This window comes from Apiospora hydei (genome assembly GCF_038363865.1).
Source record: "Apiospora hydei strain CBS 114990 chromosome Unknown utg000002l_segment0_segment0, whole genome shotgun sequence".
NCBI lineage: Eukaryota > Fungi > Ascomycota > Sordariomycetes > Amphisphaeriales > Apiosporaceae > Apiospora > Apiospora hydei.
This window is the reverse complement of record NW_027117361.1, coordinates 2,081,267-2,098,349: the sequence shown is the minus strand read 5'-3', so window position 1 is coordinate 2,098,349 and position 17,083 is coordinate 2,081,267. Positions and strand designations below refer to the sequence as shown.

The 17,083-nt window shown below is 54.1% G+C and overlaps 10 protein-coding genes across 10 annotated transcripts; 6 read left to right on the top strand and 4 right to left on the bottom strand.

The window, feature by feature from the left end:
- Window positions 1–178: 178 nt before the first annotated feature.
- On the bottom strand, window positions 179–2,525 carry PG997_000675 (fungal-specific transcription factor domain-containing protein; the record flags this gene model as incomplete). Its single annotated transcript, XM_066804990.1, has 5 exons — window positions 179–214; window positions 299–1,230; window positions 1,264–1,631; window positions 1,832–2,377; window positions 2,443–2,525. 5 exons carry the CDS (start codon window positions 2,523–2,525, stop codon window positions 179–181), a joined length of 1,965 nt encoding a protein of 654 aa, XP_066674763.1.
- A 779-nt stretch (window positions 2,526–3,304) lies between these two features.
- Window positions 3,305–3,670, bottom strand: PG997_000674 (uncharacterized protein; the record flags this gene model as incomplete). The annotated part of the gene is made up of 1 exon (XM_066804989.1): window positions 3,305–3,670. One exon carries the CDS (start codon window positions 3,668–3,670, stop codon window positions 3,305–3,307), a length of 366 nt encoding a protein of 121 aa, XP_066674762.1.
- Window positions 3,671–4,737: 1,067 nt separating this feature from the next.
- PG997_000673 (uncharacterized protein) lies at window positions 4,738–5,721 on the top strand (the record flags this gene model as incomplete). The annotated part of the gene is made up of 2 exons (XM_066804988.1): window positions 4,738–5,285; window positions 5,433–5,721. The coding sequence occupies 2 exons, from the start codon at window positions 4,738–4,740 to the stop codon at window positions 5,719–5,721; spliced, it is 837 nt and encodes a 278-aa protein (XP_066674761.1).
- Window positions 5,722–6,277: 556 nt separating this feature from the next.
- PG997_000672 (40S ribosomal protein eS30) lies at window positions 6,278–6,649 on the bottom strand (the record flags this gene model as incomplete). Its single annotated transcript, XM_066804987.1, has 3 exons — window positions 6,278–6,304; window positions 6,390–6,517; window positions 6,616–6,649. 3 exons carry the CDS (start codon window positions 6,647–6,649, stop codon window positions 6,278–6,280), a joined length of 189 nt encoding a protein of 62 aa, XP_066674760.1.
- A 1,659-nt stretch (window positions 6,650–8,308) lies between these two features.
- Window positions 8,309–8,815, top strand: PG997_000671 (uncharacterized protein; the record flags this gene model as incomplete). The annotated part of the gene is made up of 1 exon (XM_066804986.1): window positions 8,309–8,815. The coding sequence occupies one exon, from the start codon at window positions 8,309–8,311 to the stop codon at window positions 8,813–8,815; it is 507 nt and encodes a 168-aa protein (XP_066674759.1).
- A 24-nt stretch (window positions 8,816–8,839) lies between these two features.
- Window positions 8,840–9,340, top strand: PG997_000670 (uncharacterized protein; the record flags this gene model as incomplete). The annotated part of the gene is made up of 1 exon (XM_066804985.1): window positions 8,840–9,340. The coding sequence occupies one exon, from the start codon at window positions 8,840–8,842 to the stop codon at window positions 9,338–9,340; it is 501 nt and encodes a 166-aa protein (XP_066674758.1).
- Window positions 9,341–9,674: 334 nt separating this feature from the next.
- On the bottom strand, window positions 9,675–11,520 carry PG997_000669 (uncharacterized protein; the record flags this gene model as incomplete). The annotated part of the gene is made up of 5 exons (XM_066804984.1): window positions 9,675–10,100; window positions 10,148–10,435; window positions 10,508–11,107; window positions 11,166–11,229; window positions 11,294–11,520. The coding sequence occupies 5 exons, from the start codon at window positions 11,518–11,520 to the stop codon at window positions 9,675–9,677; spliced, it is 1,605 nt and encodes a 534-aa protein (XP_066674757.1).
- A 1,295-nt stretch (window positions 11,521–12,815) lies between these two features.
- On the top strand, window positions 12,816–14,079 carry PG997_000668 (Coproporphyrinogen III oxidase; the record flags this gene model as incomplete). Its single annotated transcript, XM_066804983.1, has 2 exons — window positions 12,816–12,986; window positions 13,063–14,079. The coding sequence occupies 2 exons, from the start codon at window positions 12,816–12,818 to the stop codon at window positions 14,077–14,079; spliced, it is 1,188 nt and encodes a 395-aa protein (XP_066674756.1).
- An 872-nt stretch (window positions 14,080–14,951) lies between these two features.
- Window positions 14,952–15,554, top strand: PG997_000667 (uncharacterized protein; the record flags this gene model as incomplete). Its single annotated transcript, XM_066804982.1, has 1 exon — window positions 14,952–15,554. One exon carries the CDS (start codon window positions 14,952–14,954, stop codon window positions 15,552–15,554), a length of 603 nt encoding a protein of 200 aa, XP_066674755.1.
- A 611-nt stretch (window positions 15,555–16,165) lies between these two features.
- PG997_000666 (uncharacterized protein) lies at window positions 16,166–17,008 on the top strand (the record flags this gene model as incomplete). Its single annotated transcript, XM_066804981.1, has 1 exon — window positions 16,166–17,008. One exon carries the CDS (start codon window positions 16,166–16,168, stop codon window positions 17,006–17,008), a length of 843 nt encoding a protein of 280 aa, XP_066674754.1.
- Window positions 17,009–17,083: the final 75 nt, after the last annotated feature.

Genomic DNA, 17,083 nt, shown 5'->3' with positions numbered 1-17,083 from the left:
TGGTGTGCTGCAACAACAGGCTTTTGGACAGCTTGAGCTGACATGGCTGCGTGCAATTAGGCAGAAGCGGGCTCACTTCTGAAATCACCGGCAGGCAAGCTAGCAGGCTTCAGCATGAGCCTGTGCATGTACGGGTACATTCGTCTCAATTTGAATGCTGGCCCTGAGCCACAACAACTCAAACTGTGGCATTGAGTGTCGAAGGATCCATGTTCTGAAAAAAATACTGGTCAAGCAACCTCTGTGCCAGTCGTTAGGAAACAGTTGTAAGTGGCATTATGATACGAATTAGACTTACCCAATCGATGATCTCAGATCCTTCAATCATCTGAATCACGGCGTCCCCATAAAACAGCTCGGGATCTGGAGAGAATCCCACATGGTCAAACGGAATGTAATGCCCGAGGAAGAGCTCAGTATCGGTCTCCGCCACCTTCTGAACCATTAGGTCCAATGCCAGCGCCGCGACATTGGCCTCATGGGAAGCATCACTGCTAGCAGCCCATATCCGCTGTGAGTCAAATAACGCTCTGAACTCTTTGCTGACGAGCTCTCGGTACTCAGTCTCACTGGCCGCCCTCTGCTGGCTTTTGGACCGCATGCGGACGGATACGTCAAGACAGACCACCATAGCCGCAAGCAGGAAGTCGTGCACGGGCAATACGGCGAATATCCACCTGTCTTCGTACAACCAACCACCGGGCTCGCATGCCTGGTGCACCTCCGCTTGGCGGGCGAGCATCTCCAGCGCTGCCTTTACACAGGCGCGTCGTGAGGGCTCAAAGTCAGGGCTTTGCTGTTCGTAATTGATGTATCGTCGATGAAGGATAATCAGCCCCTTGAGATGGAGAAGCTCTATCGTGCATCTTTGCCATATAAGAACAGCGTGGTCGAGAAAGGACTGCTTGACGTCTCGTCTTTTTAGCAGGTCCGGTACGGCACTGTAGGCCTGGTTCATCTCATTGTCCAGTAGCAATGTCTGGGCGTATGGTTTGGCGGAAACTGTCTGTGTGTGGGCGACGATCCTTTTAAAGACCGCCATCACACCGGCTTTGACAATGATGTAGAGAACGGGTGTCTGCTCGTTGAGTGGCCTGGAAGGTGGCAAGGCCGTCATGTCCACGCGGAGGTCGGAGTTCTCTAGATTCCGTGGCACATCCGTGTCGCAGTACTCGCTGGGCACCATACTGGGATATCCGTTATGATATGACATCAGCGCATCCACTTGGACTATATTGAGCTAGACTCGCCGCCGCATCTCACCGTCATAAGGCGAGATGCCCGCAAGCTTGTTCGGATCGCGGTGGTACCCCATGCGAAACGCGAGCCGGATCACGGTGCCCATCTCAAACCAGAGATCCAAGGGTGGTCTATCGGGAGAGAACAAGCCACTCTGGAGATGAAGCATGAACGCCTCAAGAGCGTATGCATTGGCTGTGATATATCGCCCTAGGACCAGACATTGCACCGTGGTTTGTTGCAAAATGCTTATTGGGGGAAGTGAGCCCTCTGGTTCTGTGATGTTTGATATTTGCCGGAGGCATGCTGCAATGCTCAGAATAGAAAATAGCAGAGCCACCCATAATGGCGATGCTGTCGACGGTGACTCCCAGAATGCTATGTACTGAGGCCTTGGTAAGCAGGCATTGCTTGCAATGAGTAGAATGGAACGTACTGTAGACTTACCTCGGCTTGAAATTTGGCAGGGTGTACCAACCCTTAATTGGACGTTAGTCTCCAACTTAAAACAACAGGTAGTAGAGGCATTTGCATACCCAAGACCATAAACCGAGCATTGAAATACCACTAGATCAGCCTGTCGCAGGTAGACCGGGTTGGCAATGCGCTCAAAGCATCACCGAGACTGAAGCCCTGAGACGGCGTAGACAAGTAACCAGTGTCTGGTGTCATGTGGTTCGCGTCGAGTGCCTTGATACTGTGCGCCATGGGTTGGTTCGGGACAGACAAGTGCTCTCGTACCTCCTTGGTGTCGTCGAGAATGGATAACCAATGGCTGGGATCGATGTAATTCAATTGGCCGTCTCCCGTCTTCTGGAAATTTGGAGTTTCGGGAGAAAGTGGCGCAATTGGTTGGCCATGTCGCTCAGACAGTGGTGTATTGGCCAATGTTGGAATATTCTCGCTATCCATGCCGTTATTTCTATTTCCGCCCGCAGCCGATGGGCCAGTTCGAACAGGTGCTTCGCCGGTTAGAAGGGAAGACACTAGTCTCTCGAGGTTGTTCAGCCTGTCTTTCATGTCCCGGTGCCTGTTGGGTTCAGACCGGGCTCGACCCGCATTAGGCGCATAAACACAAGCTGTGGACTTGCCACGCTTGGCGCAGGCGTCGCATGGTGAACTGCGGTTGCATTTCAGTCTGGAGTCGTACAGTGGCTTATTAGCATCCATCGCCATGGTACCTGTATCTCTCAGCTCACATACTTGCGAGTCCGACAAGGTTCACAAGAGACGGGCGGCCGATTCCGCTTCTCGACTCTCCTGGAAGCGCTATCGAGAGTAGCCATGGGGATTATGAGGTGCTTCAATGGGTCAAATGGGTTTTGGTGGATGTATTTTGAGGATCAGATAGAGTGTGCTAATGTTGCGATGAGCGGACTTTGGCTCTTTCCAGGCAAGTACTCGAAGCCCTTCTGGTCATTGGTCTGGCACTGTCGTAGTTATTCGTCAAACGGGGATATTAAGTCCGTCATCCTGATGGCCGCTAACTGGGATAGGCCCACTCCCTATCACCGAGCCAGTTAGCGTCATGCGGCTCACCTCAGGGGTATTTGTGCATCCTTTTAGCGCATAGCGGTTTATGCATCTAGTCTTACCAACCTCGTGTGTAAGTAAAAGGGCCAGTAAAGGCACCTATGGACACAGAACTTTTATATATATACTTAAGTACATGTATTATCTATAATCAACTCATACGCGAGAATTCCACGATCTTCAACATGGCACACAACTTCTGCAACGAGAATGACGAACGGCTGGCGCTCTCATGATCACGAATTCGACCTGTACAACGGCTAGGAAGAGAGGGAGGCAGCCGGCAGGGAAGCAGACAAGATGGAGAAGCACTAATGCCGGAGCATCTTTCTGCAAGTTCGAGAATTGCTTAAGACCATTTCATTTTGATGTTATGAAAAATGAAGCTTGATGAGTTCAGCTCAAAATAGGATCTGACTTGTCTACTGGTACTCAGTACTGCATTTATACTACCTATATAAGTTGTACCCATCACCCTGAACCATAGAGCCACATCTAAACAGCAACTGGCAGCAAAATGCCAAATGGATATCTACTCGAAATCCTCCTCGTCGCTCTCATCCAGCCCCTCATGGTCGGAGTCGTAGCTGGCCGACAATCCATACTGGGTGATGAGATCATTGTTGTAGGGGTACTTCAGGTGAAAGGCCTTCTTGAAGTTGTCGATCGCCGTGGTCATGATGGAGGTCTCGAGCCAGTCCGGGTGGCACTCGACGGCGTCCGCGCTCTCGCGCCAGTTGTCGAGGACGGCGGTGACGCGGCCGTGGGCGATGACGCAGGCCACGAAGAACTGCTGGATGGTCGAGGCCGGGACGTTGGGCATGTTGCGGTTGGCGGACAGGTTGGCGGTCCAGTTGACGCTGCCCTTGAGCATCTCGAAGAACTCGGCTGGCGGCATCTCGGCGCACTTGTCAATGTTCTTGATGGCCGCGTGGATGTATGGGAGGCGGTCGAGTTTGGGGAGGAGATTGTGGTGGAGGAAGACCGATGAGTTTCAAGCTCCCTCAAGCTTATGTACTTTTCTCTACGTTAAGGTCGGACTGGGAGTGGGCGTTAGGTGTACGAGCTGTGAAGCATAGATGAAGGCTTGGAGGAAGATAGTTAAGTAGTTGCTATGCTCTGAACTTGCCAGCTTACCCGACCCTGACAATCAAGGGGTAATAAGGATTGATAACAAGCAGAATTCCCAACGGTACCGATGATGGAAAGTGGCTGTCTGGCCGAGTGGTTAACTGCACGGATTTGATTTCAGACCAGCTCTTCCTAGGAACCGCCTTGGGTATAACTTCGCTCAGTCTCAACTGAGTAGGCCCTCCCGGCCACTGTCCGCGATTGTCAATAACCCACGGTAGAGTCGATGAGTTACAAGTTCGCTTGTAGCAACATTCGGAGTGCCGGCCAGCCATTGCTTAGCCACTACGTACGATCATCCGTCAGATATCGATGTTATCCTCCTTTCTTTTTTTTTCTTTCGGGTTCCTTTTCCAAATCCTCGTATGTCTCTCCTGTATGAGATACAGGAGGGGGCTATAATATCAATATCGACAAACATCCTCCTGTTCCGTCGTCGAGTTATCTGTTTAAATATGAATAAATTCCTGAACCTACTACTACTATGTATGAAGGATCGATTGCAACAGGCCCCAGAATGACAGTACAAACGATTTGAGTGGTTGTCATCAAGCAATCTTTGCTTGCTCCAGAGGAGTTGGCGATTGCTGTCACATATGCCAAAATTCTTGTGTTTTTATCTGACTTGAACCCCCGCAGCCACTCATCCATCCATCCATCTCTTTGTGCAGAAACCACCAAGAGATGATCACCTACCTCCGCACACCATCCACCCACCCCATTGACCTCATCAAAGCCCTGAAAAGGAAAAGGCGGAAATCATTGCTCTTGGCCCCAAAGGCACCACCCTCCGCGCCATTAGATAACCACCAAGCACATCTCCCAGCTCCAAACATGGCCGACGACGCTTTCCTCCACGGCCTGCTCAAAGACGCCGCCCGGAACTTCGCTGCAAAGGCCAAGGAAACCCAAGAACCCAACAGTTCAGACCCAGCCTCTCAAGCCCTGCTCACGCAGTTCCTCATTACCACCCCGGACGAAGAAACGGACCATCACCGCAAACAGCTCCTCGACCAAGCCTCCTGCCCAGGCACGATGATCGCCCCTACCAAAAACCACAGCGCCTTCGTCCCCAAAAAATCCAATGACCGCAACCTCACCACCACCACCCGAGCCGTCACCGACAACAACAGCGTCGGCAGCAAGGAGGAAGCCCGATACCACGACTTCGCCGGCTTCCGCTACACCGACGCCGTCGCCATCTTCTCCACGCACCACCTCATCTTCCGCGGCCCCCGGCCCTCCGTCAACAGCCACGCCTACGAGCGCCTCGCCGTCGGCGCCATCGTGCTCAACCGGGGCGCCGACAAGGTGCTGCTCGTCCAGCGCCGCGGCGGCGTGAACGACCCCCTGGCCGGCAAGTGGGAGATGCCCAGCAGCCTGTGTGGGAGACCGTGACATGACGATCCTACACGGACTCGTGCGGGAGCTCTACGAGGAGACGTAAGTTTTACTTCATCCAGTCTAATATGCTATCCGTCTCTAGATCGGGGTTTCACTGACATCATGCGTGGGGCACTTTGGTGAAGCGGTCTCATGGCCAACAAGATCGTCGCCACGACCGGCTACCACGAGCTGATGCTCCCGTCGGGCCAGCTGTGCCGCAAGTACGCCTTCGTGGTCGAGACAGGTGTATGGGCCCTGTTGCTCGATCTCGAGAGGTACCTGCGCTGCGTCTGGGCCAGCGAACAGAACATCGCCATGGGTTGGTGCGAGGGGCACAAGCTGGAGTTCACGGGGAAGGAAGAGCGTCATCTTATCCTTCGGGCTTTCGAGGAGAAGGAGGATGTGGCGTCTGTCCGGGCCATTTCAAACTAACTTGCGGGCGCTTCATAATGCCGAGATGCGCTGGCTGCTATGGCCCGTCTCATCCGATAAGCTTATTGCATAATTGATACTGGATATGCCTGCAACGTCTTCCTATCTATGCAACGTGAATGGCACGATTCTATTACCTACAGATGCGTCAGAGGCCTAACGAAAGAGACCAGATAACAGCCAGTCACGTATTGCAGATGCCACGAAAGATTTAGTAAGCAACTCCATTCTGCCATAAGCCTCTTTCTTGTCTATCAACTCTGTCCCATACCTGCAGCCGTGGCGGCCGTGGTGCTGGACTGCGAAGGTCTTCCACTAGACTGCTCTGCTACGGTAATCGACGTGACACGTGTGCCACATCCACAGGCCCAACGGCTTCCTCGCGGTTGCCCAATCATTCATAGCAGCAGCAGCAGTGTGTGTAATCCCTCCTATGACCATGTAGATGTGCACCACTTCCTCGGCTCCGCGTGGCCTACGTACTACCGCCGTCGTAGCAGTTGATCGTGTTCTTCGAGTAATTCAATCTGACGAGGGAGTTCTCGGCGGTGTTCTCTCAAGACGCAGTGGGGTTGGGGTTCATCTGCAGCAGCGATGACGCTGAAGTTAGCTCTCTCTCTCTCTCTCTGTCTGTCAACGGATCAGTTGGGGTCGGGGATCGCTCTTACCTTGCGCTTGACGCCGGGGGCGTCGGAGGTGTTGACGAAGCGACGAGTGTAGATGTCGCGCTTGTGGGCGCGTCCCTTGGGGGTCTTGGGCTTCTCCTGGGCCTCAACCTTGGGGTCTGCGACTTGACCTTGCCTGCGTTGATGCCTCCAGTCAGCTACGATGTTGCGTCCCCGGTCGCGTGACTGGATTGATTTCCCCGGTGCGCGGGGTCGTCGAAAAACTTACCAGCGCGGGCGAGACTTCCGTGAACCTTTCCCATGATTGCGAGCTTGTGTGTGTGCGTGGGCGATTTGCGTGGGTTCGTGTTTGGTGGTTGTAGTGGGTTTGGTGTTTTGCGATTGAAGATCGTGGGTTGGTGTGGTGGGTTTGGGTCAGGAGAAAGAATTCCGGCTTTGTTGGAGGATGACTGATGCGACGTCCAAATGAACTCTGCGCTGGGGCAAATGCTTATGTGGGGCCAGGCAGCCAGTAAGCGCAGCCACCACCAAAAGTTACAATGGTGCAGGTTCAGCCTGGAAACACCCGACTTCTTTTGCCTATCCGTCTCGAGCATCCTTTGACCTCGGTCTAATAATTTTTTTTATAAAAGAGGGAGAAGATAAAAGAAAAAAAGAAGAAGAAAATGAAGCAATTTGATATCTATCGGTATAACCGGGATGCAGTCATGCGGACATTTGACCGTCCTTTCCACTGCAAGCACGCGCATCTATTGACTGACAGAATTTCGGCCGATGTGGAGCAAGCGCCGACGACATGGTCCGTAGACAACCCCACTCTAACGGCGGGCTTACACGGCACGGTGGGCCCGACGTCTGCGAAAGCCTCTCGGACACATCAATCTCGCTGGTCCCTTAGGTTGCTACAGCGTTACATTACATGGTATCCGTATATTGGCCGTCGGTGGTCATGTTGCTTGTTTGAGTCTCCGATAACTGCCCCCTTCCCTGGCATTGCATGCTGGCGTAGAAATAGCCAAAGCAGTTTGAATGAGTCGGGGCCAACGGTAGACGGACGTGTTGAATATAAGCCTTCAAGATTAGTACGTACGTGATACCATTGACATAAAAGCATTAAACTTTGATAGCATTGGAGGATCAGTTCTGAGCGATGTGGTTATCACATTTAGGATGAGCTTCGAGAATTCTTGCCGGGAGGCTTCGAATAAAATACAACTAGTTACATAAAAGGGAGCATCACACTCTGTATTTCGGAAATATGGGTGAAATAGAAATCAAAATAATGTCAATAATGCTTGGATGTATTGAAGCATTCGGTTGGGAAGATAAATAAAAAGAAAAAGAAGCAAAAGTTGATCGATCCCCTTCTGCCATCCGTACACCACAGCTAGTACTCACATCTTCCTTTATGGGCATTTACGTTACTACCCTTGCCAAAGGCCATTGATGTCTCTCATAAACGCCTCCGCAATGGCGTAGTACTAACTGCTCTGTACAGCTGACAGGCTGGTTGATCCCTCAAGTTTTGTGGTGAAAATGCTAGAAGACCAGAGGCCGGATTCGAACCAGCGTTGTCTAGTAGACTACCTCTATGGACTACCACTCTACCAGAGAGATCAGATGTCTACCAACTGACCACCTGAGATCCTTAGCAAAATCCGGCTGTAATTAGATTCATGTACTTGGGTAGGTGCCAGGTCATAGTGCTACCCCTCCTGTTATCTGCCTGGTTATCTGCCCGGTCTGCGTGTGAATAGGTCACTAAGGCATCTGCATTGAATGCTTCACCTGGACTGTACCTGGCCTAGGAATCCTCCCACTTACTGAACCTGCCAATTGGAACCCTACCACCACACAAACCATTTCCCACACAATCCTGCCAAAATAATCCCATCAACATTCGGCCCTCTTGAATTAATATTCTGGTCTCAATCTCAAACCAAACATTAATTCTTGTCAAAATGAGTCTCCCAATGTTAAAGGACATTATCCCCTTGGCTTTCGGCTGCGGCCTGCGGTGGCAAACGGAACCATACAAGAGTCAAGACCATGACGCCTGGGTCTACCGCTCCCTCCTCAGCTCCAAGTACTCGAAACCACTTGTCAAGGGACTCAAGGCAGCCTCCCAGCGGACCGACGGCCAAGGAATCCCCGATCTGGAGAAGCGTACTACCAGCAACTTCTTCGCTCAGATCTGGAACGAAGCCGCCCAGAATGTTGCGCACTGCAAGGGCATGCCACCCCGGGCCTTCTTCAAGGCATGCAAGGAGAAGTACGAGTGCGCCTCGACCGTTCCCAACGAGGCGTTCTACCAGTTCACCATGCGAGCCATCAACGCCCGCAAGATCTTCGAGGAGTTCCAACCCGGCTGGAAGCGCTCGGGCGGCACCTCCATGTCCAACGCCATCGTCAACTTCATCGACGCTTTCAGCAACGAGTACGACATCCGATACGGTCTCGAGGAGTAGGAGAAGCCGCCTCGGGAGCGAGACATGGCCAAGATCCAGGAGATCATGCAAGTGCGCGACAAGAACCTGAACATGCGCAAGATCTACTTCCCCATGACCCTCACCAGCCCCCACTTCCAGGGCTCGGGCGAAGACAAGATCTACATCGATCACGAGTACACCCAAGCCCGCCTCGCCGCCGCCGCCGCCGGCCCCGCTGCCAACAACGAGGCGGCTCAAGGTGCCAGTGCGAACAACCCGCTTCTGCCTTCGGGAGACGTCGACCCCTACTGGCAGCCATCGGACGGGGAGGAGGGTGTGGACAAGTACGGTCAGCCCTGGCGCGAGCCTCCCGATACCTACTCGGACGAGGACGATGCCGACGATGCCGAGGATTGGGAGGAGGACTTCTTGGACAATGATGATGATGGCGACGATGAAGACGTCACCATGAGAGATCCAGCCAACGCCCACAACGACGCCGAGAGGGGCAACTTGGCTGCCACCCTCTCCCTGAAGGAGGATCAGATGGAGCTGGACGAGTAGACTAGTGGAGGAGAGAACAGAACTCTGCCGGTCCGTCGGGCACACACCCGAACCACACGATGGAGGAGGAGGCATGTACGATAAGATAAAGGATATTGCCAGAAGGGGCATATGTGAATGCAGCATTGCGGCATATGTGAATACAGCATTGCCTATATATCACAAACTGAGGATACCTCTTGTAGGAATAGACAACAATACGACGTATTTCCTCAAAGAAACTCGCGAGAAGGAAACATGATGAAAAATAGTTTCTTCCGAAACGTGACGTTTTCCTATGAGAACCAATTTTGTTTCGTGATCATCGTGATCATCGTGCCCAGTATACTATATGCTAATGCTCGTGGTCATGTTCATCATTATCATACTCAGCCCAACCCGCAAACCCATCACTGAAGACCTTCTGCAGCGCCGCCGTCTTGCCCTCATCGCTCAGCGGCGCCATCTTCATAATAGCCTCCCACGTAGCGAACTCGGCATCGTCGAGCAAGCACGCATCCAGCAGCGCCTGCAGCCCCTCGACATCCAAGTCCTCGCCGATGAACACGATCTCCTGCCGGCGGTCGCCCCAACAGCCGCCGTCACTGCCATCACCTCGAATGTCGTGCCAGATCATGGCGTCGATCTCGGCGTCGCCCGACGTCCACTCCTCGAACGGCAGGGTGCAGAACCAGGGGTCGCCGCCCGTCAGAGCCAGCATGGCGCCCGCTTGGGACCATTGGCCCTGGTAGTTGGGGCGCGCGGCGAGGAAGAAGGTCCCCTTGGAGCGGAAAAGACGGGCTAGGAGGGGTGGTTGCTCTTGTTTGCCAGGATCTCCTGGTTGGACGGCGGGCTCAGCTCCTCCTCTTCTTCTTCATCGTCACCGGAGGTTACATCGGACTCCTCGTCACTGCCGATGTCGGATGAAACCCCGTCTTCGTCATCTCCGCCGCTGGACTGCTCTTCCTCGTCATCCTGCTGTTGCACGATGAACTTGTCATAGATGAGCTTCCATAGCCTTTGCGGATGGAACGGCCTGCTTCTTTGGTAGATGAAGTTGCGGACGTTGTATTCTTCTGTTTCCGGCTTCGGAGTGATCTTGTTACGCCCGTTTATCTTTTGCATGATTATCTGTTAGCATCACTCTACTACTTTGGAGCTTTGACGTAGAAGTCGGAGCTTGCTCACCTGTCGCATGGTCATATGGTGCAAGTCCTCCAGCCAAGTCTTTCGGACCTTTGCACTTTCAAGATCGAAAGTCTTGGTGTTGAGGATGCTCTTGACATCAAACTCAGCACGCTTGAGGCTCGTCTCATAGACCGTGGCACGGCGGTTCAACCGCGAGACCAGGGACCGGACCGAGGTGAGCTCCTTGCTAGAGACCATGTCCATCTTGTTGAGGATGATGACGTTGGCGAACTCGATCTGGTCGACCATGAGGTCCGAGACGGTGCGCTCGTCCTCGTCGGGCACGACGTCCTTGCGGGTGTCGCCGATGAGCTGGTCCGTGTTGAAGTCGTCCATGATGGTGAAAGCGTCGATGACAGTAACGGCGGTGTCCAGCACGGCGAACTTATTCAGACCACCGGCGTCGACGATGCGGCGTAAGACATCCCGCATGTCGTCGTCGAGCTCCTGGTCGACGCCGTCGGCGTTCTGGTCGATGGCGCGCATCGTCTCCGAGAACTGCTCGTCGAACGTCTCAGCCACCTGCTCCGGCTCGCTGATGCCGCTGCTCTCGATCACGATGTAGTTGAACTGGTCCAGCTCGGCTAGGTGGACGAGCTCCTCGAGCAGGTCGCCACGCAGGGGTGCAGCAGATGCAGCCATTCTGCAGGGCGATGACCTTCTCTTCGGTTTTGGTCAGTCGATGGTTCGACTGCTTGATGAGCTTCGCGTCAACGTTGATGCTGAAGAGTGACCCTGTTAGTAGGTTGGTTGTTATGGGAGACTTAGGGGGTTCAGGAGACTTACGCCCCGATATCATTCACAATGACAGCGATCCGAAGGCCGTGGTCACCCTTTAGGATATGGTTGAGCAACGTAGTCTTTCCACTCCCGAGGAAGCCAGACAACAGCGTCACAGGGAGGGGCTTTGCTGGAACGGCTTTGTTCAGGATCGCTGTAGTTGATCCCTTGGTCTTCTTGCCAGCTGCTGTTGCCTCCGGCTGGCCGCCATTTTTACGCTTTGCTTGTGCCATCGTCACTTGGTCAAAACTCTCCGGGTAAAATCGTAGCGACTAGAAATCTGGGTGTCTCTCTTTCTCTGTAAAATCTGCTTTTTCTTGCCATTTTATCTCTATGGGAATCATACATGGTCGTGTGCAGGTTTACCCCTGGCTGCCCATCAAGGTCCCCGACTCCAGGGCAATGATGTCGTTCTCGCAAGAAAACAGACCAATCAGCGTTCTTGCATACATAACACTTGCAGACAATTACATAAGATGACTTATCGCGATGAAACAGCATTGGGTAGGGTGCGGAGGAGGGGGGATTTGAGAGCGACGAAAAGTGTGCGGTGGCCGCTTTAGGGGTGGTTTGTGGACGAAATGCGACAAGTACGCACTTACTCACGTGAAGGCTCATGCTCGGCCAAGATCACAAGGCATAAGGGCCTTTTCTCCTCCCGAGCCTCAGCAAGCGTCCGACGGCTGAGGAAAATGCTCTGTTTATGACAGGATTGTCTGGCCGTTGTGGTTCGTGCTCTGGCCAGCAAAGGGGCCGATCTTCAGGTAATGCCGATGGGGGGCCACCATGGGGTCATCCCGAGCTCCCGAGGTAACTTGCCGTGATCGATCGTTTCTCCGGAGCAAGTTCTGCCCAGTTCCTTGTTGGCGGCACGCGCATGCCTAGTTGGTAGTAAGCAGACAGCAAACGGACGATTGCAGCTGACGACGAGCTGGATCGGGAAGCTAGGCTTTCTCAACAAGTCCGGCCAATCTGGGCTGACAGGCAATTAAGTTGTGCGAATTAGGCGGTCGGGGCTGCTCAGAAGAGAAAGAGGGCATGACGATCCAGGTGATATCTGCTGACTATGTCCTGTTTGAGGCTTGGACAAGGCCCGGCATTGGGCCTGTCTGCCGTTTGCTGCTTGCTGGCCACTGCTTGAGTACCAGCGCTGGGCCAATTGTGCGCTGGTGGTTTGCTGGTGGCAGCACTAATGGGATCCAGGTTAGTGGTCGGCTAGCTGGCCTCAGTGGGCAGGGTGGGGTGGCGCCGGCCGCTAGTGCCTGGTTAGGGACAGCGGCAGCCCGCGCGTGCTACGCCCAGCCAGCGAAGCTTTCCGTCTGTCAATTTGCCAGGGCCCTGTCCAGAAGCCCTGTCCCGAACTGTCCCCCAGACAGCCGAAACACCTGACTAACATTCGATTCTTGTGCAATGATCGGGCGACAAGACCCTTCTCGCCCGACTCCCTCCTGTCGTTCCTTTGTGTTCTCATTATCGTTCGTGCCAATCTCCCAGTCACCCAGCTCAGCTCAACCATTTGATCGGAGCCATGTCCCGGCGGGGTGGTTCAACCTTCTTAAGGCTGCGGCCGGCCGTCGCTGTCCCACGATTGCCTCGACGATTCTTCAGCTCTAGCTCAAGCGCAAAGAAGACCCCCTCTCGTGCTGCCCATTTCGCTGCTGTCGGAGCTGTCACACTGTCTGCACTCGCCTACCAAATGGTAAGAAGCTTCCTCCGCCCCAATTGGCCCCTCCTGGAAGAGCCAATGGCTGACCCAAATCTCTCAATGCTCCCAGGCCTACCAAGACCCCATGAAGTTCGAGGCGCGGACCCTCGCCGACCTCGACGAGCGCTTAAAGAAGGAGGAGGGCATCACAGACAACTCGCCCATGCGCCTTCGCATGGAAGAGGCCATCCGACAGAAGCAGAAGGATATCGTTTTCGCTCTAGAACAAATCGACGGCACCCGCTTCAAGCAAGACGAGTGGAAACGCCCCAACGGTGGCGGCGGAACCTCCTGCGTTCTGCAAGATGGCAACGTCTTCGAGAAGGCCGGTGTGAATATCAGCGTCGTGTACGGCACCCTGACAAAGGGCGGCATTGCGGCAATGCGTCAAAACCACAAGAACGTCAAGGATGTAGACAACCTGGACTTCTACGCGCTCGGCCTGAGTCTGGTCCTGCACCCCCACAACCCCATGGCCCCCACTGTGCATATGAACTGCCGGTATTTCGAGACCATGAACCCCGATGGCACACCGCAGGCCGCCTGGTTCGGCGGTGGCAGCGACTTGACCCCGAGCTACCTGTTCGACGAGGACGCCGTCCACTTCCACCGCACACTGAAGGAGGCATGCGACAAGCACGACAAGGAATACTACCCCCGATACAAGGCCTGGTGTGACGACTACTTCAACAACAAGCACCGAGGAGAGCGCCGAGGAATCGGCGGCATCTTCTTCGACGACTTGGACGAGGACGTCGTGGACACCCAGAACGGCTTCGCCTTTGTGCGGTCGGTGCTGGACAGCTTCCTGCCGTCGTACCTGCCCATCCTCGAGAAGCGCAAGGACGCGCCCTTCACGGCGAAGGAGAAGGAGTGGCAGCAGATCCGCCGCGGCCGCTACGTCGAGTTCAACTTGGTTCACGACCGCGGCACCGCCTTCGGCCTCAACACGCCGGGCTCGCGGGTGGAGAGCATCCTGATCAGCTTGCCCCGGACGGCGCAGTGGGCGTACATGCACGAGCCCGAGCCTAAGAGCCGGGAGTCGCGGTTGCTCGAGGTGCTGCGGGAGCCCAAGGAGTGGGTGTAATCTTGAGAATATTTAATGTGTCACAGATGGAGAGGCCCTGGGCTGAAAATACTTGAAAGCTTCAAAGTACCATATAGATATCCTAAGGTTCACACTCTACAATATTAAAAACCAGACAAAAACATTTAAAATAATCATCATCTCCTGAATTGAAGCTCTCCTGTGTATCGGTGACCAACGCACGATATAATACCTACTTAAGCTATGGCCGACACTCTTTAACGTGTCAAGCCGATGGCCACTGCTGAACCACATTTACTCTTAACCCCCTTTTTAGTGGACATGGATCAGCACCCATTACGGGGTGCATGCTTTGCTTTTACGAGCTTCAATTCACTGCATCGACCAAGCACGCGATGATGGGGCCCCCGGATTGCCATGCTCCAAGGCCGAGGCGGTCAAATACGGACGGCATCTAGTACCCGGGTCGGTCTTGGGTCCAGATGGACCATGAGCAACAATGAGCATTTTCTTTGAGGATACTCCAATGCTGGTAGTCAAGACAGCAATAAATGGAAGCTCTACACCTATCGGGCAGAAATCCGACCTGCACCATTTTTGGTGCCTCGATTGAAGTCGATCCAATCCAGTAGATATCTAGCATTACCAAAATGCCATTGTGAGATGCCAGATATCAGAGATATTCGCACTGCTACGGTATCGCCAGGCGGAGGTCTCTTTGGTCGTAATTGAATGCTTCGCTTATGCCGATTGCCCTCAACTACGCACATCGAACCAGGGAGACATATCGTTTTGTCCAGGAAGGAGAAGACGAGACACACATCTGTGGGATAACTAGCAGAAGCAGAAGGAAGGAACGCCCCAGGGAGTATCGCGCCTGCTTCTGACTTGTGCCTACTAGGCACAAACAGATGCGTCAACGATGCGAGCCGTCGCGGCGCTCCAATGGTGTTCTTGCCACTACTACTTCGGACTCATCGTTTCAGTACAACACCACGACGTCGACGTCGACGATGGGCCGCAACAGGAACAACAACCGCCGCCGAAAACAGGGGCAGAAGCGAGCGGAGGAACAGCGGCAGCATAGCCGCAATGTGTCGAGCGCGTCGTCCAGCGCTACCAATATCACACACCCCAGCACGCCGGCCCAGGAAGCTCATCCCCTTAGCCAGGAGCTGGAACAACATAGTAGCAGCGACGAAGAGGAGCAGGAGCAGGAAGAGGATCAAAAGCACGACCAAGGACAAGACCAACCGCAAGACGAAGGACAAGATTCAGAGCAGAAAGCGATTGAGGTAGTAGTGGAGAAAGTATTTGGGAAAGGAGCAGGGAACAAGGAGGGCAATGAAGCCGGACGTGCGGCGGCGAGCAGAGGCACTGGTGGTGATGAGCGACTCAACCGACCGGTCGCCCAGCCGCCTATGCCCTACATACAGAGACCGGTGACGCGGCAGAGACGCTTGGTCGGAGGGCTCTGGTCCGCGGCGTTCCTTTCCCTCATGACGCAGATGTGAGTTCTTTTCCTTCCTGAAGTTCCCATCTCTCACTCTCGACTTTGGCAGAGTTGCTGCACACAAACACATACGGATATGTACATGTAACTCAAACACCAGGGCTCCGACACGCTGATGTATGTAATGTATACTTACGTACGATCCTCTCTATCAACAGGATGCTCCAGCCGGATTCTGGCATCGAGTGGCGCGACGTCTTGCGCGGACCGGCCTTTGTGCTCGCGACTGTAGGCCTTGGCATGTCGATCATTTACATGATGGGCATGGACATACAGTTCTCGGACTTCCTTTCAGAAATGTTTTCATGGGAATAGGGGCTCATCGATCACTTTTTGAATGGGGAAACACGATGGTGGTGGTGGGATGAAGTTAATGGACTGTAGCTGCGGTGGTCTAATTATGGCGGGCATTAGTGGGGCGTAGCTTTCTGTATGTTATCACTCTGTATGCAACACGGGGGCTCCTGGAAGAACACACCAAATAGAGCAGCTTCGTGGAGCGCACGCGCTGCTGGATACAGACAAATAATGAATTGATCCGGAATACTACTTTGTTCTTAGGACTGGCCCTTTTTCATTCAAGGGCCAGCCAGTCAAATCTAAAGAAGTCCCATGGCCGACGTACTCCCAACGCCAAGGGCCCTTCTCACGTCCCTCATCAATACGCTATCCAGCATCCCCCCAGGGCCACAACAGTTACCCTCCTCAAACCCCCTGAAATTCCAACCACCTTCCCAAGCCAGACCTCTCCTAGCCACCCTTCACACTCTCTACCCCAACGTCCTGCTCCCGGCCCTGGACCTGCTGGACCGGCGTCTAGTGACCCGCATTATCCCAGTTGCCCGCACTGATGTCGCTGCCGCTACGGCTCCGGCTCAGCAAGATGCGCCCATAGGAGAGGATAAAACAAGCATCAGGCCAGAAGAGGCCAACGAAGAGACACATGAAGAAGAAACAAACTTCTTCTACCTAGTCCGCTCCGCCCAGCAGCCCTCGCGCCGCGGCCGACGAGCCATCGAAGCCGCCCTGAGTGAAGGAGGAGCAGGCCCGACCTACGTGGTGCAGACGCGGGCGTGGAACTGCAGCTGTGCCGCGTTTGCGTTTTCCGCATTTCCCGCCGAGACGGTCGCGCCAGTCTATCACATTTCTGCATCGTCTGGCTCCGCATCATCATTACCTCGTCAACGCAACGCCGCTGCTGCAGGGTTGCCCGGAGACGAGAGGCGGCAAGAGGGTGAAGAGGACGACGATGCCTGGGAGTTTGGGGGTATGAGTCGGGATGGCCTGAATCCCGAGCACGAGGACGACGGGGTAGTGGGCACCGGCGGTGTGCCCTGCTGCAAGCACCTCCTCGCGTGCGTGCTGGCGGAGAGGTGGAGGGACGTACTGGGGGGCTATGTCGCGGAAAGGCGGGCTGGAAAGGAAGAGGCTGCCGGACTGGTAGCCGGCATCTAGGTCCTACCTTTGTCGCTGTGTACGATTAAGCGCAGGAGAAAAAGTTGAGATACCCCTGGGACGAGAATTGGAGTT